Source organism: Danio rerio, chromosome 23, assembly GCF_049306965.1.
Source record: "Danio rerio strain Tuebingen ecotype United States chromosome 23, GRCz12tu, whole genome shotgun sequence".
NCBI lineage: Eukaryota > Metazoa > Chordata > Actinopteri > Cypriniformes > Danionidae > Danio > Danio rerio.
The window spans coordinates 10,574,733-10,598,530 of NC_133198.1; the positions used below are offsets into that span (position 1 = coordinate 10,574,733).

The 23,798-nt window shown below is 39.4% G+C and overlaps 1 protein-coding gene and 1 long non-coding RNA gene across 8 annotated transcripts in view; one reads left to right on the top strand and one right to left on the bottom strand.

Moving 5' to 3' along the window:
- Positions 1 to 11,472: 11,472 nt before the first annotated feature.
- tns2a (tensin 2a) overlaps positions 11,473 to 23,798 on the top strand; it is a 111,697-nt gene continuing 99,371 nt past the window's right edge. For all 7 annotated transcript variants that reach the window (XM_009296676.5, XM_073939847.1, XM_073939849.1 and 4 more), the window contains exon 1: positions 11,473 to 11,648. Coding sequence is in view for 4 of the 7 variants with exons in the window: in XM_021469904.3 (XP_021325579.2) it covers positions 11,535 to 11,648 (114 nt within the window). In the remaining 3 variants the exon portion in view is untranslated. The remainder of the gene's footprint in view (positions 11,649 to 23,798) is intronic.
- The window catches only part of LOC137490614 (uncharacterized), a 159,280-nt gene continuing 152,533 nt past the window's right edge, over positions 17,052 to 23,798 (bottom strand). The window contains exon 8 of the long non-coding RNA XR_012399025.1: positions 17,052 to 17,128. This is a non-coding gene — a long non-coding RNA (uncharacterized lncRNA). The remainder of the gene's footprint in view (positions 17,129 to 23,798) is intronic.

Sequence of the window (23,798 nt, forward strand, 5' to 3'; positions counted from 1 at the left end):
CAGATCTTCTACTCTAAAGTCTACTGGAAGCACTATTTTGGTATAGTGAATAGAGCGGAAAGGATTTTGCCTGATTGTTCTTGTTCTATGACTCACTCACAGGTTAATCATTTGAAATTGATCACCATACATATGCAAACCATTTTTTGTGGCCCCAAATTGCTAACAGTATATAGCCTGTGAAACTACCGAAACCACAAAGTCACTTCTGTTGACCAGGTATGTCTTTAAAATCTATTATTATTGACAGTGGAACTGCTTACAGGAGGTAAGCAAACAACTTGTGAGGTAACAAAATACGCTTTACTTCTGGTGCATCTAAAAGAAGTGTGTTGTTGTGTGGTTAAATGCCTGGCGTGTCAAGCTTTATTTGTCAGCGGTGTGTGGTGCAACATTTCTTAGAACTTGGCAAGATTTCCTAGTCTCCCCTGTTTATGAAATTATGTGACTAAATTATGGACTTTGAGATCTCGTTCACCCACCCTGTTTCGGGCACAATTGGTTTCATTCTCAGTCAGCGTGCTCAAGGCTGTAGAGGTCTAAAAATAAAGAACCAAACCAAGCCCTGGAAGATTGCAGGACAGCATGTGAAAACTGACCACTTGTTTAGGAGGAGACTGTGAAATACGTTGCGGTAAACTTGGAAATTTTCTTGTAAACTCCAAGGGTGTTGAGGTCATGGGTTTGTATAAACAATAGATGTCCTTTTGAGAGTCTCTCACACACCCCCTGTAGGTGGGACCTGTTTTGAGATCCACATCTCAGCCATAAGAGCACATGCTGAGGGCCGCATGACTGCTTTAAAAGTTAAGTGACTTCCAGCCAGCTTGAATACACTTGCCTGGAAATCTCTAGACTGTCTGCGGACCTTGATTAGCTGGGTCAGAAGTGTTTAATTAGGGTTGAAGTTAAGCTCTGTTGGACAGTGGACATCCAGGAATAGTTTTTGACTCCCCTGCTATAAAGTGTTATTAGGCTGAGATTAAGGGTCATTATCTTGCAGGGTTAAGCTCCAGTCCCAAATACGTACAACTGAACCTGCTAATGTAAGTCTTTAGGGCTAGTAGAAACATCCATTTCCAGTGTCGGGGCAGGCTGCAGTTAAACTGTACAAAATACACACCTTTCAGAAGCAGGATTGGCTCAAAGAGATCAAATATTCTGGCCTTGGAATACTTTTGGATAGGATATTTTTTACTGAGGGATAGGATATTTATATTTGAAGTTGGATATTTCAGGCATGTCTTGTCAGGCATGTCTGAGGCATATTTTCCTATGCTGAGTTCAGACTGCATGATTTTAACCACGATTTTGACTCGACGACAGGTTTTCAGAAATCGCCATCAAATGCCTGAAATCACAGGCAAATCTGTGCATGTGAGTGACCATCACACAGTGTGAACTATGAAAGACGCGATTTGAGAGAATCTCAGATAAGTCGCCGATGCCTGTGAGATATTTGGCATGCTAAATATCTGGAGCTGTCGGCGATTCAAATCATGCTGTGTGAAATGAGTTTTGACTGAAAATAACATCGGCAATCTCCTACAGCCAATGAGAGTGCAGACTTGTGTGTGTGTGTGTGTGTGTGTGTGTGTGTGTGTGTGTACCTGCAGGCCAGCGGGAAGTTGAGGGAGAAGTTAAAAGCGCTCATTTTCGGTTTATTTGGACCCAAGAAATGGAGGAAAAAATAGTGGAGGTCTGACAGGAGCACCCGTGTCTGTTTGACGTTTCATACAGAAGTTTAAAAAGAAAGTTGAGGAGAAATTGCTAATTCCCTTCAAACCCAGGTGAGCAAATATGTACATTTTCTACCCAATTAATGGCTGCTTTCTCGTTATGTAGTTAATAAAAAGGATGTACTACGTGTTTTTGGCTGTGAGATTTAGGCCCTGTTTACACTAGTGCGTTTTAGTTTTAAAACGGCGTTTTAGAATCAAAACGATCCGCGTCCACACTCGTGTTTTACCCAGCGTTTCTGAACTGCTCTCCGTCCACACCAAAACGCTAAAAACGCACATCACGTGACCACACACACACTTTTTGGCAAGCGCTGCAGCATTTCTACCCAGATGAGAGCTCTGCTAGTCAGACTTCTCATCAAGCATCTCACGCTGGATCTAATCTCACTATATTTATTAAACGGGATATTTCATTCATCTTGTTGTCTTTATCTAACGACATATTCCCTGACTTTGGTCATTGGAATCTATTACTTGTTCTCAGGTAACGTGTTTTGGCTGAGCGCAAAGATAAGTTAATGATTAATGTAAGCACGTAGCCTACATTCTGTATATTGACTGATCGCTTGCCTTTATTTCCTATAATGTATGAACTTATTGTATGTTATACTTTTATAATGGCCATTATCGATTATTAAAACTGATATTCAGCAAAAGAGAGGGTATGTTTCGTATTTTCACTGAAATTGAAAGGAGACAGTTGTTATGGGCTTTGTTTTGTTATAAATATCCACACAGTGAAGATGACGCTCATATATGCATCACGGCGCCTCAACATTTCTGCTGTCTGTTTAGTTGTTAATATTAAAATGAAAATAGGCAGTTCCTTATATCATGTTTACATTTTATTGTTGAGAAAGTGAAACAACGTAGCCAGGGTGATGTGAATGAAGTTATAAAGAACACTGTTCACTTTGAAGATTTACGCGTGTCCTCGGTATAGTCTGTTTTCCATATCAAACTGAGAAGAAGAGACTGCAGCCTTGATCAAACTTGCGAAGTCTGAACTTACACGGAGAGGATGCAGGACTGAACTGTGTGTGTTAGGCTACTTAATATTGAGGAAAAGCCCCAATCAGAGAGGCGAATGTCAGCAGCCCCGCCTCCGTTTTCAGGTGTCTCCGTTTTCCATCATCTACACTGAGACGAGGCAGCAGTGTTTCAGAATGAAAACGGCCTCTCCAGCGTTTTCGAAACGCTCCGTTTTCGGCGCTCGAGAACTCCGGCGTAGTGTGGATGGATGGCGTAACCGTAGCAAAACTTATGCGTTTTCAGACTAAAAAGCATTAGTGTAAACGGGGCCTTAGTTTGGACAAAGTTGTCAGCGATTCTTCCTACTGTAAAGTCATGCAATGTGAAAGCCCCTGTCGACGATCCATCTTGCAGTGTAAACAATGCAGCGACAAAACGCTAGCCCAGATAGTCATGCAGTGTGAAAACATCTGTGACACGACTACTTTGAAAATCATGCAGTCTCAACTTGGCGTTACAGAGGTTACCTCCATCCTGTAGCATTAAAAATGTCTACCTGTTAGGAGAAACCATTGTTAAAAGGTTCAGTTGTATTGCATTAGAGCTGGAGCTTAACCATGCAGAAAATGTCCCTATAGTAGTTTTTTCCTTTCATATTGAATGTATTACCTTGGTCTGGGATGTATTCCTCCCTGTGCTCCCCTACAAGCCTGTCAGCCAGATGCAGGTGCGCCACAGAGCCCAAAAGTCATGACCATGAAGGTCTTGGGAATTGCTAGGAATTCACTGCCATAGACAGCCTGAAAATGATTATAGGTAATTGGGCATCTAAAAGTGTCTAGGGAGGGTGATTTCTCCAGGTCCATTCATTTAGACTGGTTAAATTCTAAATGTGAAACAGTAGCACACACATTTTTATAGTAAGAAATTGTGTGCATCCAGATTTCAAAGGGTCATATTTTTAATGTCTATGGTTAGGCATCAGTCTTTACATAGCATACTATAACATGGGTCAACAATGATGGAGAGTAAACCATATGGCAAAGGTATGCTTGCCTGTGTGTCCAAGGGAATAACGTGGCAGAATAAAAAGATAAATGTTGACGATTAATAGACGTGGCACGTCAACATTTCTCAATGCTGTATGGGAAATTTTATATTAACCTTTAATGGAAACTTGCTGTCTACTGAAAATTTTGTTTTTATTTTCACTTGTAGCAATGCTAGCATTTGTGAGTGCCAGGCTGCATTGTGTAGTTACTGCTGGCTCCAAAAGTTTCTTTTCATTGGCACTGAACAAATCTACTTATATAATGGTTTTTCGTTTATATATTAAAGCGTGGATGTCAAACTCAATTTCCAGAGGGCAGCAGCCCTGCATAGTTTAGTTCCAGCCCTTCTTCAACACACCAATCTGTACATATCAAACAAGTCTGAAGCATTCAATTGGTTTGATTGGGTGTGTTTAATTAGAGTTGGAACTAAAATGTGCAGAGCTCCAGGAACTGAGTTTGACACTTGTGTATTAAAGGAACTGCCATCTTTAAGAAACACTTGGAACACAGACATTTGTAATTTATGTGGGTTCCTGATTACATATCATAGATGTCATGCCATGATTTATTGAAAAGCATCATGTAGTCTGGAATATTTTGTACTCATGACATGTCTAGATTTATTGTAGACAAAGTTACATAACCTGACACAGTGACTGTTGTAACCAGCCAAACAAATTGCGTAGTGGAATAGTTCATCCCAAAATTAAGATTTACTCCTCATTTACTCACCCTAAAGTAGTTCCAAACCTTAATGAGCTTCCCTTTTCTGTTGAAAATTGGTTGAAACCTTTAACAATTGACTTCCATAGTAAACACAAACATACAAATGCTATGGAAGTCAGTAGTTAGAAATTTCTAACTTCTTTCTAATGGCCATTTCCATTTAATTCGATTTCATCTGCAATTAGCTGTACTATCTTTGTCTAAGACTGTCTGTTTTAAAAACACTGTCTGGACTGTTCACTTAGATTCTGATCTCCCCTTGTCTGTCTATTTACTTTTCCTTTTTTGGACCATGCACTCTTTGTTTTTTCATTCTATTTTAAGCATCTCTTCAACTTTTCTCATGCGACTCCTTATATTTCTTCCTTCCTCCTTTCCTTTACTTTTGCAGCAATCAGGATTTTCTTCCCAGACAGGCATCTTTGGACTTCTATGTAAATCCTTTCCATTCTTCAAAATGAATCTTGTCAGTCTTGTTTCCCTGCTTGAAATGCCTCCCTACACCATTAGCAGATAGCGAGAATTATGTCTGCTGAGGCCTTTGCCAGAAGGATGTTCCCTGCCAAAAAGTACTCAGCGGCTGTTGGCAGCTGGCTGTTCTTAGTTAAAAGCATTTTACAGCTTTTTCCTCATGCGATTGCTTCAGGTGTTGAAAGAGGCATCTCATAAAGGACAACAGATCTACAGGGCCAGAGTCTGAGAATCAGACAAACACATTTCATAAGAAGCAGTCAATACATCATTTAGTTCTATATTTACATAAGGTGACATATTACTCTTAAAAATGTCAGACTGTGCTGTTTTTTATTACATTCATTAGTTTTCTTTGCAATTGGTTTTATGGAAAATGTGATTGTGTAGCCAGTGTTTTGTTTTAGCCTATCTTGCTAAAATGAGACTCAGCAGGGTTTTTCACACTTAAAATAGTCGACCCTAGGTTCTTCTTTACTCTTTCTTCCATCTTTCTTCACCTTTCACATAGCTCATCATTTCCCCCGGGGTTAACAATGAACCCTGGGTATTCACATGGTGTGGTTCTAAACTCCACAGTCTTAAACGCTGCTCATTGATTGGATAAATGCAGCACATGACCTATTTACATTAAGGTTTTAGTGTTGTGCATCTTCATATTATTAATTGCTGACCGCTATCAAGTTTTTCCTGATTAGACCTTTCAAACTCCAAAGGTGTAAAGAAACTCACTTTTTCAGCCCGATTTAACAATGTTTTATGACTGTCAAAGGCATGTGAATATGAGGCACATGATAATTCAGTACATGTTTATTTCTATACCACTTTTACAATGAAGATTGTGTCAAAGCAGCTTAACATATAGAACTTCTAGTAAAAGGAAACTGTGTTAGTCCAGTTTTTATAGTTGACGTTTAGTTTAGTTCAGTTCAGTGTGGTTTTACTTCACTGCTGAACAGGGGCGGACTGGCCATCTGGCAATTCTGGCAAATGCCAGAAGGGCCGGACCATTTTTTAAATGTGGGCCGGTCAGCTATTTTTACATTTTTTTATTTTTTAATATGTATTGTTTTCATATGCAGGCAGCTTTTATCTCTTGCAAGATGTGAGTATAATGATGATGATGATGATGATGATGATGATAATAGTAATAATAATAATAAATGTTAAGCATTGGCCCAATCAACAACAACCGGCTGGTTTCGAGATGGGCTGACCCAAAATCTGGCTAGAATGTCAAAAAAAAAAGTAAAACTCTGCCGAAATGCATAAAATTAACAGAAATAGTCTCAAAAGAGGGCAGCGGAGGGGCGCAAGAAGGATGCTTTTTCGAGCCTCGGCTGGGTTAGTTGGTGTTTCTGTGTGGAGTTTGCATGTTCGCGTGGGTTTCCTCCTGATTTCCCTCACAAGTCCAAACACGTGCTGTAGGTGAATTGGGCAGGCTTAATTGTCCGTAGTGCATGTATGTGAATGTGTGTGTATAGGGGTTTCACAGTGCGTTGCACTTTAGAGGGCATCTGCTGCGTAAAACATATGGTGGACAAGTTAGCGGTTCATTCTGCTGTGGAAATCCCAGATTAATAAAGGGACTAAGCAAAGAAAATGAATGAATGATGACATATATAAATTTGTTTTTGTTCCAGTCACATACATTAAATGTTTAAATATCTGTTACATATGTGGTACTGCTTATATTATTTCACCATCTGTACACCAAAATAAGTAGTGAATGTGCGTGTCCGTGCATGGGGCTGTGTCGGTGTAGTAATGTGGGCTGGTGTGGCTACAGGGCCAGGGCTGATTTTTAGTCCCAGTCCGCCCCTGCTGCTGAATATACACTGAAGAGCAAATTCATTGATGAGCAGCTCTGCAAGTCCCAAACCAAGCAAGCCAGTGGCAACAGTGGCGAAAAGCAAAGCTTTTGCTCCCAATTGAAGAAACAGAAGGAAAAAAACTTGAGAGAAACCAGGCTCAGTTGGGCACGACCATTTCTCCTCTGCCCAGACTTACTGTGCAAAGCTGCAGTCTAGACTCTGGAGGCAGGAGAACGCTGACGACCATCATGGAGAAGCTGCAGGTGACCCAGCTGGTGTTCAGGCTGGCCCATGGCATCAATGCCAAGACTTGTCTGTCTAATGTTCCCCACTCCTCCATGACCGACTTGGCATCTGCTCAGGATACAGCCTGGTCCACGATTATGGATACCTTGGCATCATTTCTTCACAATGTCAGTTGCTAAGCATTTAGCCCTAACATTATAGTCCAAAGTAGGACATAAAGAGGTGTTAAGAGTTTAACGTTCTTTTACCAGGGGTTAAAAGTGGGAATTAGAGCATTTACATACTGGTTACAATCAGCAATGGATTCCAGTTTTGTTGTTTTAAGTGGTACTACCTGTTTGCATGAGATGACCATTCACTATTTAACTTCACGTTAAACATTACTCCAAACATTATTTTTTAATAAACAAAGTTCAGATTGTTAAAATAGGGGGGCAGCACGGTGGCACAATCACCTCACAGCAAGTAGGTCACTAGTTTGAGCCCCGGCTGGGTCAGTTGGCGTTTCTGTGTGGAGTTTGCATGTTCTCCCCGCGTTTGCATGGGTGCTTCAGTTTCCCCAGCAAGTCCAAAGACATGTGATGTAGGTGAATTGGGTAAGTTATATTGTCCGTAGTCTATGTGTGTGAATAAGTGTGTTTCCCAGTGATGGGTTGCAGCTGGAAGGGCATCCGCTGTGTAAAACCTAAGTTGGTGGTTCATTCCACTGTGGCGACCCCAGATTAATGAAGGGGCTAAGTCGAAGATAAAATGATAGAATGAAAGAATAGAAGAATGAATGAATGTTAAAATAGGCTTTTCCCTAATTGTTTGTTGGACCTCGTTGATGTCCTTGTAGAAAGGTCCAGTTAAAAACCGTAAGACTTATAAAAGAAAGGTGTAGAGCAAGTTGCAACATAAGGCTAAAAGATTTAAAGATTTCATTTTTTAGGTTGTATTTTTAGGATCACCACCACTTTAAGTCATTTGCATTTGGATTTCATTTGGAGCTAATTCAGCATTAGCATTAACTGTTTATTTTCTTTCCAAAGCAAGCTATTAGCTGCATTGCAAACACATTAATAGATTACATGTACTCACATCTAGTGGTACTTGACTAATCTGTTAATGTGTTTTCAGAATTTTCAGCTGATGATTTTTCCAGATAGGTCTCCTGGAGACCTGTGAACTCCAAGATACAACATTGTGCAATACAGGCAGAAAAGTGTTTACAAGAAGAGAAATCATTTCAGTGTACCTGAAAAAGTTGTTACTGCGACATTGGCATTCAATAGAAAGTTGGCCTGTGTGTGCCTTTGGGGAGAGAGAGAGAGAGAACAGGAAAAGAGGAGGGAGGAAAACAAGAGGGGCTGAGGAGGCACGAGTGGAATTTGCCTTAAAAGGGGTACGATTTAATTGTCCCACAGGCCATCCTGTCACCCCCACCCCCCCTAACTCCAACTCCATCTCTTATTCTCCTTTGAGAAAAGAAAAAGTTCCACAAGAAAACTGAAAACATGCCGTTTCAAATGGTCTTAGAGAAGCAGAGTTTGAGAGTTTGGCTTTGGGAGGCCTCGTCAGGGTAAATCGGCTCTGAAGGGCTGATTCTGTTCACACAGGTTCTCAGTTACACAGCCTAAGCCCAGCAGCTACACATCAACACTGCCAACTTACATACCAGCTCAGCCCAAAGCCCTGCAGAGCTGCGGCTTCCCTCTATTCCCAGCAATGGTTGTTGTGGTCTGATACGCCATTTCATTTCCTGGTGAATAGTCGTGGTTTCAGTTGGCCTGCTCCACAAGAATACTGGGAAAATATGCGAGGAAAAATGAGTGAAATGGATGAGTGAAGTCGAGAGATATTTAGTGTGATCTTAGCATGAGAAACCCCTTTGAGGTTGGAAGATCTGTAAGAGTTGCATGTTCTGCGTTGTAGATACTGGAGACAAACTGTCGCTTCACTTCATTCCAAAGCCATTCTTCAGTCCAGATTCTAACAAGAGACCTTGTTCTTGTTAGATCAAGTGGTGCAAAGTGGCAGAGAAAATTATTTCAGTATAAAAAGTTTTTAAATGTTTTTTTTTAATGCTGAGATGCGCAATTACTTAGTTAATCAGAGAGATTGCTTATTGCAGTGTTGCCTATTCTGACTGATTAGATGTCCCGGGTGGTTGCTCATGCATAGCTAAGTCATTGTTTTGGAGTTCTAGTTGGTTGCTAGGGCTTTGCAAAGCTTGGGTATTCTGGTGGTTGCTATGGTCAGGTGATTAAAAGAGTTTACATTTACTTTCAGCATTTAGAAGATGAACACTAACCCAGAGCAAGTGGGTTGGTCGGGGTTCCATGCCTTGCCCAAGGGAATCCCCCCAGCCATGGAATTGTGGGTGGAAGAGAGTGTTGGATCACAAGTCAAATTCTGCCCCTGTGTTTTTGAGTGTTTACTAGGCCTATGCTAAGTAATTGCAAGTGTACACTATGAATGAGTGATGGCTTGGGTGGATGATGGGACATTGCAAAAGGGGTTCCGTGCCTTGCCCAAGGGAATCCCCTCAGCCATGGAATTGAGGGTGGAAGAGAGTGTTGGATCTCAAGTCAAATTCTTCCCCTGTGTTTTTGAGTGTTTACTAGGCCTATGCTAAGTAATTGCTAGTGTACACTGTGAATGAGTGATGGCTTGGGACATTGCAAAATGATTGTTTCACTCTTCTTTGTGGTTGCTAGCGCATTATTTGCTGATTACTTGTGCTGTCTGGGTAGTTGGTAGAACTTTGTGAAGTGATTACCTTGCTGTTCTAAATGTGAACTCACACCTCTGGTGGCTAAAGCGTCAATATAGTGGGAAGTCATTAATTTTCAATGGAAGCCAGCGGCAACAAGCAGCGAGAAGTGAGGCGCCACATTTTCGCTGGTGTGAGCAGAGGAGAGTTGAAATCAAGTCAACTCTATGGTAATGAGCTATGATGCGGTTCAGCGGCAACCAATCGGAATGTAGAAGTCCATTAGATCGCAGACAACACAGTCCTGTGAACTTTGGTACCAACCACAGTTGTTCCTATCTATACGACAGTACGAAACAGTATTGCTGCTTCAGAATATTTCACACATATGGACGTATTGGATAGGTGGAACAAAGCCACAACACATGCAACAACTAGATCTTCCACAGTCAAATGAATTTGATAAAAGGTGTGCAACATTTTCAAACTAGAAAGCATGTTTTTATGCAGGAATGTAAGTGATTTGCTGATATGCAACAGCCCCTTTAAAAACAAGATAGCGAATTTTGACGATCTCGTCGGCAGTGCTGTAAAAGCAGACATCATCGTCGACCGGGCGGCCAGAGCAAACTTTGATACTCTCGTTGCCTGTGGTGTGAACGCATAGTAAGTGGCCCACAGTGGACGCACAATCTATAAGCAAATATAAGGTTATTTAATATAATACTATGTAGATAGCGCTTTATGGTGTTGGTCCCATCCATTTCATCACCGCGGACCGCTCAATGTTTCAACAATTACACAGCAGACCAGGGTTGGAGCAGGGTTTCGTAGGTTGCTTTCTGTTTCTTACTCATTTTGCTGCTTGTAGGTTCATTTTGACGCTTAAGTGACCGAGATAAAAGTGAGAAAATATGGTCACTTTTCAAAATTAAAGATCGTTCAGACTCGAATAATAAATAAAATTGAAATAATTAATGATTTCTTGTGTGACCCCATACCAATTGGCATCCTAGGTTACTTAATGGGATAGTTACTTAAGCGTTAAAAGAACATTCCTTGGGCATTCTGGATTACAAGGGTTTCCTACAGATTGAAAGTGTGTGATTACTACAATTGCATTGCTAGGTAATTTACTATTGCGTTTTGGCTAGTTTCTAAAAAGTTGCTATGTGGTTGCTAGGGTATTCTGGGTTGTAACTAGATTGTACATTTTGATCACTAACATGTTCAAAGTCACTGTAATATCCAAGTCACTAGAAATAGTTAAGGTCCTTTCTTAAATATACGTCTTGATTTTTTCCTACAAGATAAACATTAATCTTTTATATGGGAAAGATCAAACACACCACTCCCCAATAAATTGCATGATTTGAGGTATCGTTGGATGTGCCTCTAACACTAAAAATGAGCAATTAAGGAAGAAAAGTCAACAGTCGTTTGTTTACGTTCTGAAAGACAGATCACTTGAGCACAATGGTGTGTGTGTTTCTGGGAAAAGTAGGGGGTGGGGGCTGATATCCTCTTGATGTTGGCTTGTGAGTTGTGTACGTTTGGCTGACCGTACGCAGGCTAAGAGTGCTAATAGACTTTTGATTTAATAGGCATATTCTCACCTTTGTTTACATACGTGTGCTCACGAGAGACAGATGAGTGTGAACTGGCGAACATGTGTGTGTGTTTGAATTAAAGCCAGGAAAAGGGGAAGGGCTTCGAGTGAGCGAACAAAAACAGCTGCCTCTTGTGTGCTCGGGAAACCTCATCCAGAGAGAGGGAGAGAGAAGAGACGGACCAGCAGGGTCCAGGCCTCTATATGGGTTGCGCCTTAAGTGGGGATAGCTGTGGGGACGAGCCAGATCCAGTACCCGTGAGAGGGTCTTTAAGGAGGGAGAGAGCAAAATCCAGGGGAAACATGAGGCTGACCAAGGTGGGTGCTTCCCGTATTTGTTTACAGGTGATGAGTTCATGTTTATTTGTATGCTGCAGTGTCGGATGATCAAGTGTCTGCTTGTGGTAAAGGAACTGTGTTTGTCTGAATGTCAGTCAAAAGTTTTGCAACTTCTTGTAGCAAGAGATGTTACTCCCTTCCAGCGAAGACAGCATCAGATAAGGATGAATTTGCAACTTGTCAAAGTATATTATGCAGTACTACACCTTTGTTTTGCTTTCCTTGATTTTCATATGTTCACTAAAATAGGATAAACATTTTGAAGAAAATATGAGGTATGCTTACTTATGCAGAACTTGTGTATTTGCCAGAGTGTTGCTTGATAAGCTGCTCTGGATAGATGTAAGGGGTACTATGGGGTGTTGCTCAGGTATTCTGCTGCTTTATAGAGTATTTTTAAGAAATGTTGTAGTGTTTTGTGTGGTTGATAATGTATTTTGAATGATGCCAATTCTCTGAAGACTGATTATGCGATTGTTGAGCAAACAATTTTTTTTGTTTGTTGTTGTGGCTGTTGTTTTTGGTGCTGTATTTTGATGTTTAGTTTGGTACTCAGGTGATTGTTTTGGTTGGTTAGATTAGGTAAGTGTTAAGGGTTTGTTTCCCTTGTGTTCTGGGTAAAGGTTGGGGCTTCTAGTGGTTGCTGCTAAGATATTTTATTTGGGTGGTTAAGGTTCTTGGTTGTGTGTTCTAGGTAAAGGTTGGGGTTTCTAGTGGTTGCTGCTAAGATATTTTGATGGTTACTTTGGTACACCAGTGATAATTAGGTTAAGGTTCTTTGGTTGTGTGTTCTACATAAAAGTTTGGGTTTTCTAGTGGTTGCTGCTCAGATATTTTGATGGTTATTTTGGTACACTGGAGATGGTTTGGGTGGTTAGGTTAAGGTTCTTGGTTGTGTGTTCTGGGTAAAGTTTGGGCTTTCTAGTGGTTGCTGCTAAGATAATTTGATGGTTACTTTGGTACACTGGTGATGGTTTGGGTGGATAGGTTAAGGTTCTTGGTTGTGTGTTCTAGGTTAAGGTTGGGGTTTCCAGTGGTTGCTGCTCAGATATTTTATGGTTAATTTGGTACCCAAGTAATGGTTTGGGTGGTTAAGTTAAGGTTCTTGGTTGTGTGTTCTAGATAAAAGTTGGGGTTTCTAGTGGTTGCTGCTTAGATATTTTGATGGTTACTTTGGTACACCGGTGGTGATTAGGTTAAGGTTCTTGGTTGTGTGTTCTGGGTAAAGGTTGGGGTTTCTAGTGGTTGTTGCTAAGATATTTTGATGGTTATTTGGTACACTGGCGATGGTTTGGGTGGTTAGGTTAAGGTTCTTGGTTGTGTGTTCTGGGTAAAGGTTTGGGTTTCTAGTGGTTGCTGCTAAGATATATCGATGGTTACTTTGGTACACTGGTGGTGTTTTGGGTGGTTACGTTAAGGTTCATGGTTGTGTTCTGGGTAAAGGTTGGAGTTTCTAGTGGTTGCTGCTAGGATATTTTAATGGTTATTTTGGTACACCGATGTGGTTTGGGTGGTTAGGTTAAGGTTCTTGGTTGGATGTTCTGGGTAAAAGTTAGGGTTTCTAGTGGTTCCTGGGGTATTAAGATGGTTTCTTTGGTACTCTGGTGCTTGTAAAAGTTTTTGGTGGTTTCTTAAATATTAATACTCCAATATACAAACTGTAAGTCTCTGGAATCCCACCACTTCATGTTTTGTTTTTTTCCTGCACAATGTGAAAACTCTTAGATGATTTAGGTGACATTTAAGATACCAATGTTCTGTGTTTGTGAAAATGCTAGATTAACCATTCCAGGTCAGTCAAATTGTGTAAGGATGAGCATTTCGATTCTGAAATAACAATGTCTCTCTGATTGTTGACACTGACAAAGAAGGACTGGAAAACTTGAGGAGGGCTTGATTGTGTGTTTACATGCCTGAGAGTGAAAGTCTATAATGGTCTGGTCCCTGAGGCTGGTTCACGTGCAGTGCAGCGTGGGAACTTCAAGCCCTCTGCATGATGTCACAGAGTTGCAGCTGATCCTGTAAAGCAGGCCTGGGAATCATTATTTTTCTCTACACATTTATACAGCCATGCCACTTTCATATTTCACCGCAGATCCATAATCTGTGCCCAAACACATACAAATTTTAGTCTTGTCACTATGGGATTGCAAAAGAGTCCATCCACTGCCCTGTTGATGTTTTAATAGCAAACTTGCATAAGGTTGAGGTTTCTTTTGAATGCTTCCTCCTACAACTATAACCATAATATTTGTTTTTACAGACATTTTTGATTTTAATACAAGCCCAGTTTCTTTTCTTTTTCTGTGGCTGCAGAGTTTAATGGTAATACTCCTAAATCAGTATATGATCATGTCACGTAGAAACATTTTTGGTCTGCTGATGGGATTATAATGAAACACTGTCTCATGCAAGCATATAACCCATTTATGATGCTATAGTTACACAATCTGACATATAACTGTTGTTTTTTAGTTCCCAGTGGAACAAGATAATGCTTCCTAGATCAACTTTTGCAGGATCTGAACTTACGACCCCTCAGATCTTTAACTTCACTCTGCACCCATGCAATCATTGCAGATTGAATTATGAGTTGCCCTTGGCTATTTACTGTTTTTGTTTAACAAATAGAGGCTTTAGCTTGTCAGAATCTTACCCTCACTGAGCTGCTATTGTCTTAGCGTGACAAACAGCAAGTCTTCACTCCTGTCTCTGTCTTGTAAGTCTCCAGGCTGTTTTGCATTGTGTCATTCTTTGTCTCTAAGGGACAGCTGTACTTCGGGATGTTCACTGTTTTTGACATGGACCTTGGGATGGTGCATATGATCTTTGGGATGTCTAGGAATTGTACATTTCATATTTTTATTTTAAATTGTTAAAAAAAAAAAACAATTCCCTGTCTCGTTTTGTTTTGTCCTGTTGTTAAAAGGTCATAAAACACCAAAACACATTTTCTGAGATGTTGACAGACATATATATATATATATAGTTAATTTTGCTAAAAGCACTATTAGAATACATATACTTCACTGAAGAGTGAAAATTGGTTGTTTTTGCGTTGTTTCGAGCAAATTCGTCCTTCCAATTTGAAAGGAAATTTTGAAGCCACATCACGGAGATGAGATCTTTGTGTATATTCTGGAGTGGAGACTGGATGTCTGTACTGGCCGGTACAAAGTGATGTCATTGAGTTTTCAGCACATCTGTTCATTAATTCATGAGAAAGACTTGGTTCAAACCAATCAGCGTACTCTATTGTGAACGAGATGCAAATTCATTAATATGTATGGTATAGCTTCGACGACTCTTTTTTCCTGTTACAGTGTTCAGGGAGATGCCACATTGCCAACCGTAATTCAGAGACATGGTTCTACAGTGTTGCGTTTTTAAATGTGCCACAACAAAGGTTTTGTATCCATTTGCTCATGATGTAGGCGCAGCTTGCGTGTGGGCCCAGCAGTTGGATTACAGTGGACTGCTACCACGCGACACAATTTGATTTCTAAATTTTTTACCTCAGCTTTTCGAATCTGAAAGTTTTTTCCAATCGTCTTCTTTTAAAAAAAGACGCAGTTCCAGTTGGCGTTGATTGTCCTGTCTCTACAGATTTGGTAAGTGTGCGATCAATGTTTGTTGTTTTTGTTTCTCCAGATGGCAAACTTAGTTAGTATATTCAGCAGTACATAGTCACTTATTTTATTTATAATTTAAATCTTTTTACGCATTTTCCAAAAGTTGCTCAATGTTTTTCTCTAATGTTGAGGTTATATTTTGTTAGATTTTTTTGTTGTTCTTGGTTTAATTAGGATATTTTTGAAAAATGTGTTTTTGTTAAAAATGCTTTTTGTCTACATTTTTGACTAGGTCCCATGACTGCGGCACAAAGCAAAAGAAAAAAAAAGCTTAATTTGTCTATAAAAAGTCCATCTTAGTTTGGGGTGATACAGTGGAGCTGTGGGGCGCATGTTTGCCTTACAACAAGAAGGTCGCTGGTTACACATAGTGTATGTGTGTGCATGAATGTGCATTAGTTGGCATTTCTGTGTGTAGTTTATATGTTCTCTTCGTGTTCGCGAGGGTTTCTTCCGAGTGCTCCGGTTTCACCCACAAGTCCAAAGATGGCTATAGGTGAATTGGGTAGGCTAAATTGTCCGTAGTGTATGTGTGTGAATGAGTGTGCATGGATGTTTTCCAGTGTTAGGTTGTGGCTGGAAAGGCATTCGCTGCATAAAACATATGCTGGATAAGTTGGCGGTTATTCCGCTGTGGCAACCCCGGATTAATAAAGGGATTAGGCCAAAAAGAAAATGAATGAATGTATGAATGAATAAATCTCAGTTTGGACAACAGGGCAAAATGGGGGGGGGGTGTTTTTAAACATAAATGTATTAGTGTGGCCAACAAATTTTTAGTGATGTTGATTTTTGCCTTTAGTAATTACTAGAAAACTGTCATGAGCTATCAAATCTGAGTTTGCTTTGTCTTCTGCAATCTAAAAAACACAGCTGTTCTCAAACTATGATCTTTGTTTATCTTTGCTCTTTGGGACTTATGGTATATTCCTAGAATATCCATGGAATGACAGAAACTTTACCAAGTGCTACTTTACTGCAGCCATAATCCACAGGCATCCACTATAAACACCACACAGGAAAACGCCTGGTCAATGTATAAATAGGTTCTGTTTCTCCCACAGCACGACACACACACACACACACACACAAACACGGAACACACACACACATGCATGCTGCTTGTGTAAAACTCATTAAGGGCATAAACATATTTTCATTTTCTTTTCCACTGATCGCAGCATGCACATGAATATTAAAATATCAACACAAACATGCCTAAAAGTTTGTGATCTGGATTTGAATAAAGAATGCACTCAAAAAAAAACTTGGTTGTTTTAATTCAATTCTGTTCTTCTTTATTTCTATGCCGCTTTTACAATGTAGATTGTGTGAAAGCAGCTTAACACAGACGCTCTAGCAGGCACGTGCACACATAGGGGTTAACCTGTGCAGTGCACATGCCCTTTTTAGTCTTGGATAGAAAGTGCCCTTCCAAAATGATCAAAAGTGCCCCCGTGACACATACCGCCGTTCAGTAGGCACGCGACAACACCGCTCTTGAGTACGCGCGCTCCCCCCCCCCCCCACGCTTTACAGCACACGAGTGAAAACACAGCTGATCAGAACATCAGAACGCGCGCAACAACACCGCTCTTCAGTGCGCGCGCGACGACGACAACAACAACAACACCCCCCCTTCCCCCCGCTCTTCAAAAATTTGTCCTGTACATGCCCTTTGGAGAGTCTCTGCACAGGCCTGCGCTCTAGTTAACTGAAATTGTGTCGGTCCAGTTTTCAGAAGTTGAATTTCAGTTTAGTTCATTTGTGGTTTAATTTTCACTGTTGAAAGTCTAAACACTGAGGAGCAAATTCATCAATGAGCAGCTCCACAAGTCCCAAACCAAGCAAGCCAGTGGCGGCAGTGGCGAGCAACAAAACTTAACCAAATGACGAAAGTGAAGGAAAAAAAACCTTTAGAGAAACCATTTTCCTCTGGCCAAACTTCTTGTTCAAAGCTGCAGTCTAGGCACTGGAGGCTGGAGAACACTAGAGGTCCATTGTGGAGAAGCTGCAGGTGAGAGTAGGTCACCGGCAAGTTTTCAGGCTGGCCCACAGGATCAATACGGAAACTCATCTGTCACTGACGTTTTTCAGAAATCAGTTTAATGCTCTCCACTCCTCCATGATCACCACTGGTCTAGGATTATGGAGACCTCGGGAAAAGAAAAAAACATACTTACATAAGCGTAGATGCCTTTCAAGTTAAAATGTCATTTGGGAAGTATTCCTGGCTCCAGTTGCCCTAAATAATGCAGACTAACAATCCTTTAGAGCAGGAGTGTACAAACTCAGTCCTGAAGGGCTGGTGTCCTGGAGAGTTTAGCTCCAACCCAAATCAAACACACCTGAGGCAGCTAATCAAGCTCTACTTCATATACTAGAAACTTCCTGGCAGTTGAGTTGAAGCAAGTTGGAGTTAAACTTGGCAGGACACCAGCCCTCTAGAACCGAGTTTGGACACCCCTGTTTTAGAGGATTTGTATTTCAAAAACAGTTGTAAGATAATTAAAATGAATCCAACTATACTGTCATTAATTTTAAAAGAACGGCTGATTTGTCAAGAGAATTTGATTGTGTTTTTACCCAACTTTGAGGCAAAAATTGACAACCCAACTATTGGATTTTTTTTAATGACATTTTAATGCAATTCAGGCAACAGAACAAAACTACCCTTTAGGGGGGGAGGCACAAATGAATTGTTTTATGTTCGATCCACTTAAATTTGTAAAAACTATTAGGTCAACCTAATAGATTTGTGTTGAGACAACATGAAGGAATTTTGTAGATACCAACATTTTTAACAGTGCTGGACCCCCTAGTAACCGCAGGTTCAATTAAAGTTTATTAGCACTTTTCAAAATAATTATCATTTCAAAGCAGCTTTACAAAAGGTGCACGTTGTTACATTATTACATTACAGACAGGAAGAGTTAAGCTTTTGTGTATTGGGTGGTATAATATACATGGTTAACCTGCAGTTCTATAATATAAAGTGTCCTTTTCAAAAAAGTGATGTGTAAAATACATAACCACATGTCAACATGTTGTTAATCTCATTGGCTGCTATCCGACTTGCATTGTGGTGGTGATTTTGCACATAGACACTGTAGTTTCAGAAGCAATCTGATTTGCTATCATACGTTGATCTCGAATAAAGTGCATCAATGCACATTAGGGTGTTACTCTGACAGGATGTGTCGTCGTAAAAGAACATGAGAAAAATAATGTTCACAGAGAGAAATGTGAACTGGAAGCACTTGAAAGGAAAAGGAAAGCCATCTCTGTCCTTTTAGTGCCACTTCATCAAAGCGCGAGGGTTCTGGGGTCACAAAAACAAAGCCCTCTCTCTGCACTCTGTTTGCTTTGCTTCAGCATTGGGGAATCGTGCCCTGACATCTGCCTGCTGCAGTGTGTGGAGCACTGTAAATGTTTTGGGAGCGAGTTGGGAAATGGGCAGAGAATGAGAGGAGGGATATGATTCAGCGTTTCATAAAACAAGTAAAAATCTGTGTAAATATTGGGTGCTGCTTCAAATAGGGGATTTAAGAGGGCGTTTACATGATACTGTTTCTTTCACTGTGCAAATTTTTGAAAAAATTACCATTATTGTAAACTACAAAAATGCAACTTTGAGATAGATTTTCAGGCTTCTCCAGGAACTACTTCGTGACAGAGCTTTGAGCACTTAAAATACATTTTGAAGTTCCTGGTATTTGAAGCAGCTTTACTTACTTTTTACAGTGTATAGGCAAGATTGCAAGCTAAGCTATACAAGACAATATGTGCACATTGCTAAATTACTAATCATTATAACACATTTTTTCTTGTTTTGGTGGATCTACGTGAACAGGGGTCATTCTTACAACATTGTCAATGTTTACCTATACCCTTTTATTCCTAGGCGGAGGGTGAACAAACTCTAGGCTAAGATATGCACTGCCCTTTAATGTATTTAAAAAGATTTGTGACCGACAAAGGAGAGGTTTCAACAAATGACTATTATATTCATCACGCACATTAAATTATTTTATAATCTAACCCACTATATAATTATCTATATAATAATAAATATAATACATATATTATGTTATATTATATTATATTATGCTGTATTTTATTATATTGTTATATTATATTATATTATATTATATTATGCTGTATTTTATATTATATTGTTATATTATATTATATTGTTATATTATATTATGCTGTATTTTATTATATTATATTATATTATATTATATTATATTATATTATATTATATTATATTATACATTCATTTTCTTGTCGGCTTAGTCCCTTTATTAATCCGGGGTCGCCACAGCGGAATGAACCGCCAACTTATCCAGCAAGTTTTTACGCAGCAGATGCCCTTCCAGCCGCAACCCATCTCTGGGAAACATACACATATTCACACACACACTCATACACTACGGACACTCAGCCTACCCAATTCACCGCATGTCTTTGGACTGTGGGGAAACCAGAGCACCCAGAGGAAACCCATGCGAAGGCAGGGAGAACATGCAAACTCCACACAGAAACGCCAACTGAGCCGAGGTTCGAACCAGCGACCCAGCGACCTTCTTGCTGTGAGGTGACAGCACTACCTACTGCGCCAATGCCTCGCATATTATATTATATTATATTATATTATATTATATTATATTATATTATATTATATTATATTATATTATATTATATTATATTATATTATATTATATTATATTATAATGGTAGCCTCCCTCTAACTAACAAAAATGTGTTTTGGCATGACAGTACAATATAAATACTAGCCACTGGTCTACCTTACAGTATGCAGTTGACCTAAATAGGGTGGTCAAAACCTTAATGCCTACTCTTAAACTAAGTGTATAATAGCTAATTTATTATATTTATGATATCTGGTAATATAGTAATTGATTTAACAAGTGACAGTTTTGAGTATCCAACCCTTTTGCAAAAATGTGTCAAGAATCCAAAATCATTCACTTTGACGTCTTTTAAGTTATCAAAAATGTCAATGCCTAAAATATAATTCACAAATGCCCTTTTGCAGGTTGTATTGTTTAACATTTATGCTAACAGAAAATGCATACAAATCTTCACCGTAGAATTATAAGGTTACCTGAGATTTTTGTCAAAATTGAGTCATTGATTTATTCTTATTAAATGACAACTTATTTAGATTATGGGATGTTGTTTTATAAGTTTTTCACATTTTAACAAATGTTATACAAATACTGTTTGCTATATGGAATGCAAAAACTTAGAAGCTCAATATCTCAAAATCAATCAGAACGCAGATAGAACCTCATAATTCCAAGGTGATGAAATATTAAATCTAATATTGAATTTTATCATAAACTTAATACATTTTTACAATGAGAGTTAAATAAAATAACCAGCACATTTATGCTATTTTTAATCTTTGATCCTACTAATTAAATCATAAACAAGCCTTGAGCAACAAAATAAAACAGCCACAATAATTTGTAAACTCATGTAAAAATACTAAACTATATCCTGCATTTCCACCATAAAAAATCAATTTAAACAATACTTAAACAATAACTAAATGCACTACAGAATATGTTTTTTATTTTCTCAGACATATCCATATTAGAAGGCGATGCAGTGGCGCAGTAGGTAGTGCTGTTGCCTCACAGCAAGAAGGTCGCTGGTTCGAACCTCTGCTCAGTTGGCGTTTCTGTGTGGAGTTGTATGTTCTTCCTGCCTTTGCATGGGTTTGCTCCGGTTTTGCCCACAGTCCAAAGACATGCGGTACAGGTGAATTGGGTTGGCTAAGTTGTCCGTTGTGTGTGTGGATGTTTCCCAGAGATGGGTTGTGGCTGGAAGGGCATCTGCTGTGTAAAAACTTGCTGGACAAGTTGGTGGTTCATTCTGCTTTGGCAACCCCAGATTAATAAAGGGACTAAGCTGACAAGAAAATGAATGAATGGCTACAGAATTTTACGTTTTCACACACACACACACACACTATAATTGCATGTAAACGCTACTCTTGAGTATTTTTAAAAGGGCAACTTTTTAGTCCTACTTTGAATAACATTTACAACAGATACTTTTATTCTACTTTTGGGCAAGTAATGGTACTTTTACTTTGGTATATTTTGTAGTACTCTTTCCACCACTGTTTTTTTGTAGTACGTTTGATTAGTGCACAATTAACAGTGTTTATTTTTCTGATTATTTTCTAAAAGTCCACAGAAGTGCACCCTCTCATGCCTATCGCCTGTTTCTCTCGCGTCTTCATATTTTGTCTTCATCTTTTTCTCATCTTTTACAGCTTATTTGACTCCCACTACCCACGAAAATTCAATTCAGTCCCTTCCTCACAATCCTCTCTCTCCCTCTCTCATATATATATATAGATCTCTCTCTCCCTTCACAGCTGTATTTAATCAGCTCTTGGCTCTCTCATACCCAGTCATTCCTGTGCTCAACCCTCCCTCCGTTTCCTCTAACTGCATGTTTTCATCTCTCTCTCTCTCTCTCTCTCTCTCTCTCTCTCTCTCTCAGCATCCTCCTCTTTTTTTTCTTTTTAATAATGTTTGTGTTCTCCCTCAAACATTCCTTCCAAAACTGTTGGTCAACATTACATCACCGCGCAGCAAGTATGTGTTTCACTGCAGCGCATTCATTTGAGAAGGGCCTGAAATGTAAAGCAGTCAGTGTGTTGACTTCGCCACAGGTGTTTCTAAATATCCGGGCCTTCCTGTTTTGTCATTTGGAGTGATTTTAGGAGCTGTGGTAACACAAGTCTCTCCTGTGTGTGACAGGAACACGGCTGCATTGAAACACAGATGATTATCCCCCTCCTCAGCTGGAGGTGCAATGAGTAATGGATGATACTCCACAACACCCTGCTTCATGGCTCAATTTTTTTGTCTTCATGATTGTTGCATCATACTTTAAATATAAGATTTTTGCATTTCATGTTGCTTTTTGATGTAAAACTTACAAAATACTCCTGTAGTAGGCATAGTTTTGAAGTTTGGGTGTTATGCTTACTCAAAACTGTCTACTCAGGAGTAAGATTTAACTAAGATTTAACCCTTGTGTGCTGTTGGGGATGTTTTTATCCACTCTGGGGTGATTTTGAGTTTTAATTTGGCCATAACTTTCTCCGTGTTACAGTAAATGGAATGATTTTTGATGACAACTTTTAATTTGACATGTTTTGGGAAAATTATTTGAAATTTATAAAAAAAAAATCAACAATACACCAAAAATATACTACTCTTTCTTTATGTTTGGAGGCTGTTTGACTTCCATACTCGTGCATTTTTGATTGTTGGTGGTTTTTCCTTTTGTGAAGAGGTAAATTTACTATTTTTTACTGTTGATCATCAGTTACAATACAAAAAAGCTTACACTGTAAAACCCAACAGTCAACTTTATCAAATGAAATGAGTGTAGGTAACTCAAAATTGACTGAAAGTTAATTTCTACTCATTTGAAAAGTTTTGAACTCAGTGTTGAAGGTAATAGGTTAATTAAATACCTCACTACTTCAACCTAAATGGAATAAGATCACAGTACTCATATAGATTTTTTTAATAGTTTTATTTTACTGACATGGTCTGTAGCAATTGTTTTCCTCAAACTGTTTGAGTTGACCTAACTTATTGTGTTTTACAGTACTTAGTTGGTTTGAGTTCTCTTCTTTTATTGGGTTTTACTGTGCTCAAATTGCTTCATTTACTCAAATGGATTAAGTTCACAGCACTCATTAGGATTAGTTTTTGAACTTAAATGGTTTGTTCCAATTGGTTTCCTCAAATGGTTTGAGTTACCTTAAATTTTGTGGTTTTACAGTGTAGTTTCTGCCTTCTATATGGAGTATGTGTGTGAGAGAGACCTTTGCACACTAATCTGGATATTCATTCATTCATTTTTTCGTCTGCTTAGTCCCTTTATTAATCTGGGGTCGATACAGTGGAATGAAGCGCCAACTTATCCAGCACATTTTTACGCAGCAGATGCCCTTCCAGCTGCAACCCATCTCTGGGAAACATCCACGCACACTCATTCACACAGACAGTCATCCACTATGGATAATTTAGCCCACCCAATTCACCTGTACTACATGTCTTTGGACTGTGGGGGAAACCGGAGCACACGGAGGAAACCCACACAGGGAGAACATGCAAACTCCACACAGAAACGCCAACTGAGCCGTAACTCGAACCAGCGACCCAGTAACCTTCTTGCTGTGAGGTGACAGCACTACCTACTGCGCCACTGCATCGCCTTCTAATATGGATATGTCTGAGAAAATCAAAATAAGCAGCTTTCTGACTACTACCTTGTTAATGCGTCATCTGCAAACATATTTTGACCTTTATTTTTGCAAAAAGTATATAGAGTTGAAGTCAGAATTATTAGTCCCCCTGAATTATTAGCCCCCCTGTTTATTTCTTTCCCCAATTTGTGTTTAAGAGAGAGATTTTTCACACATTTCTAAAGA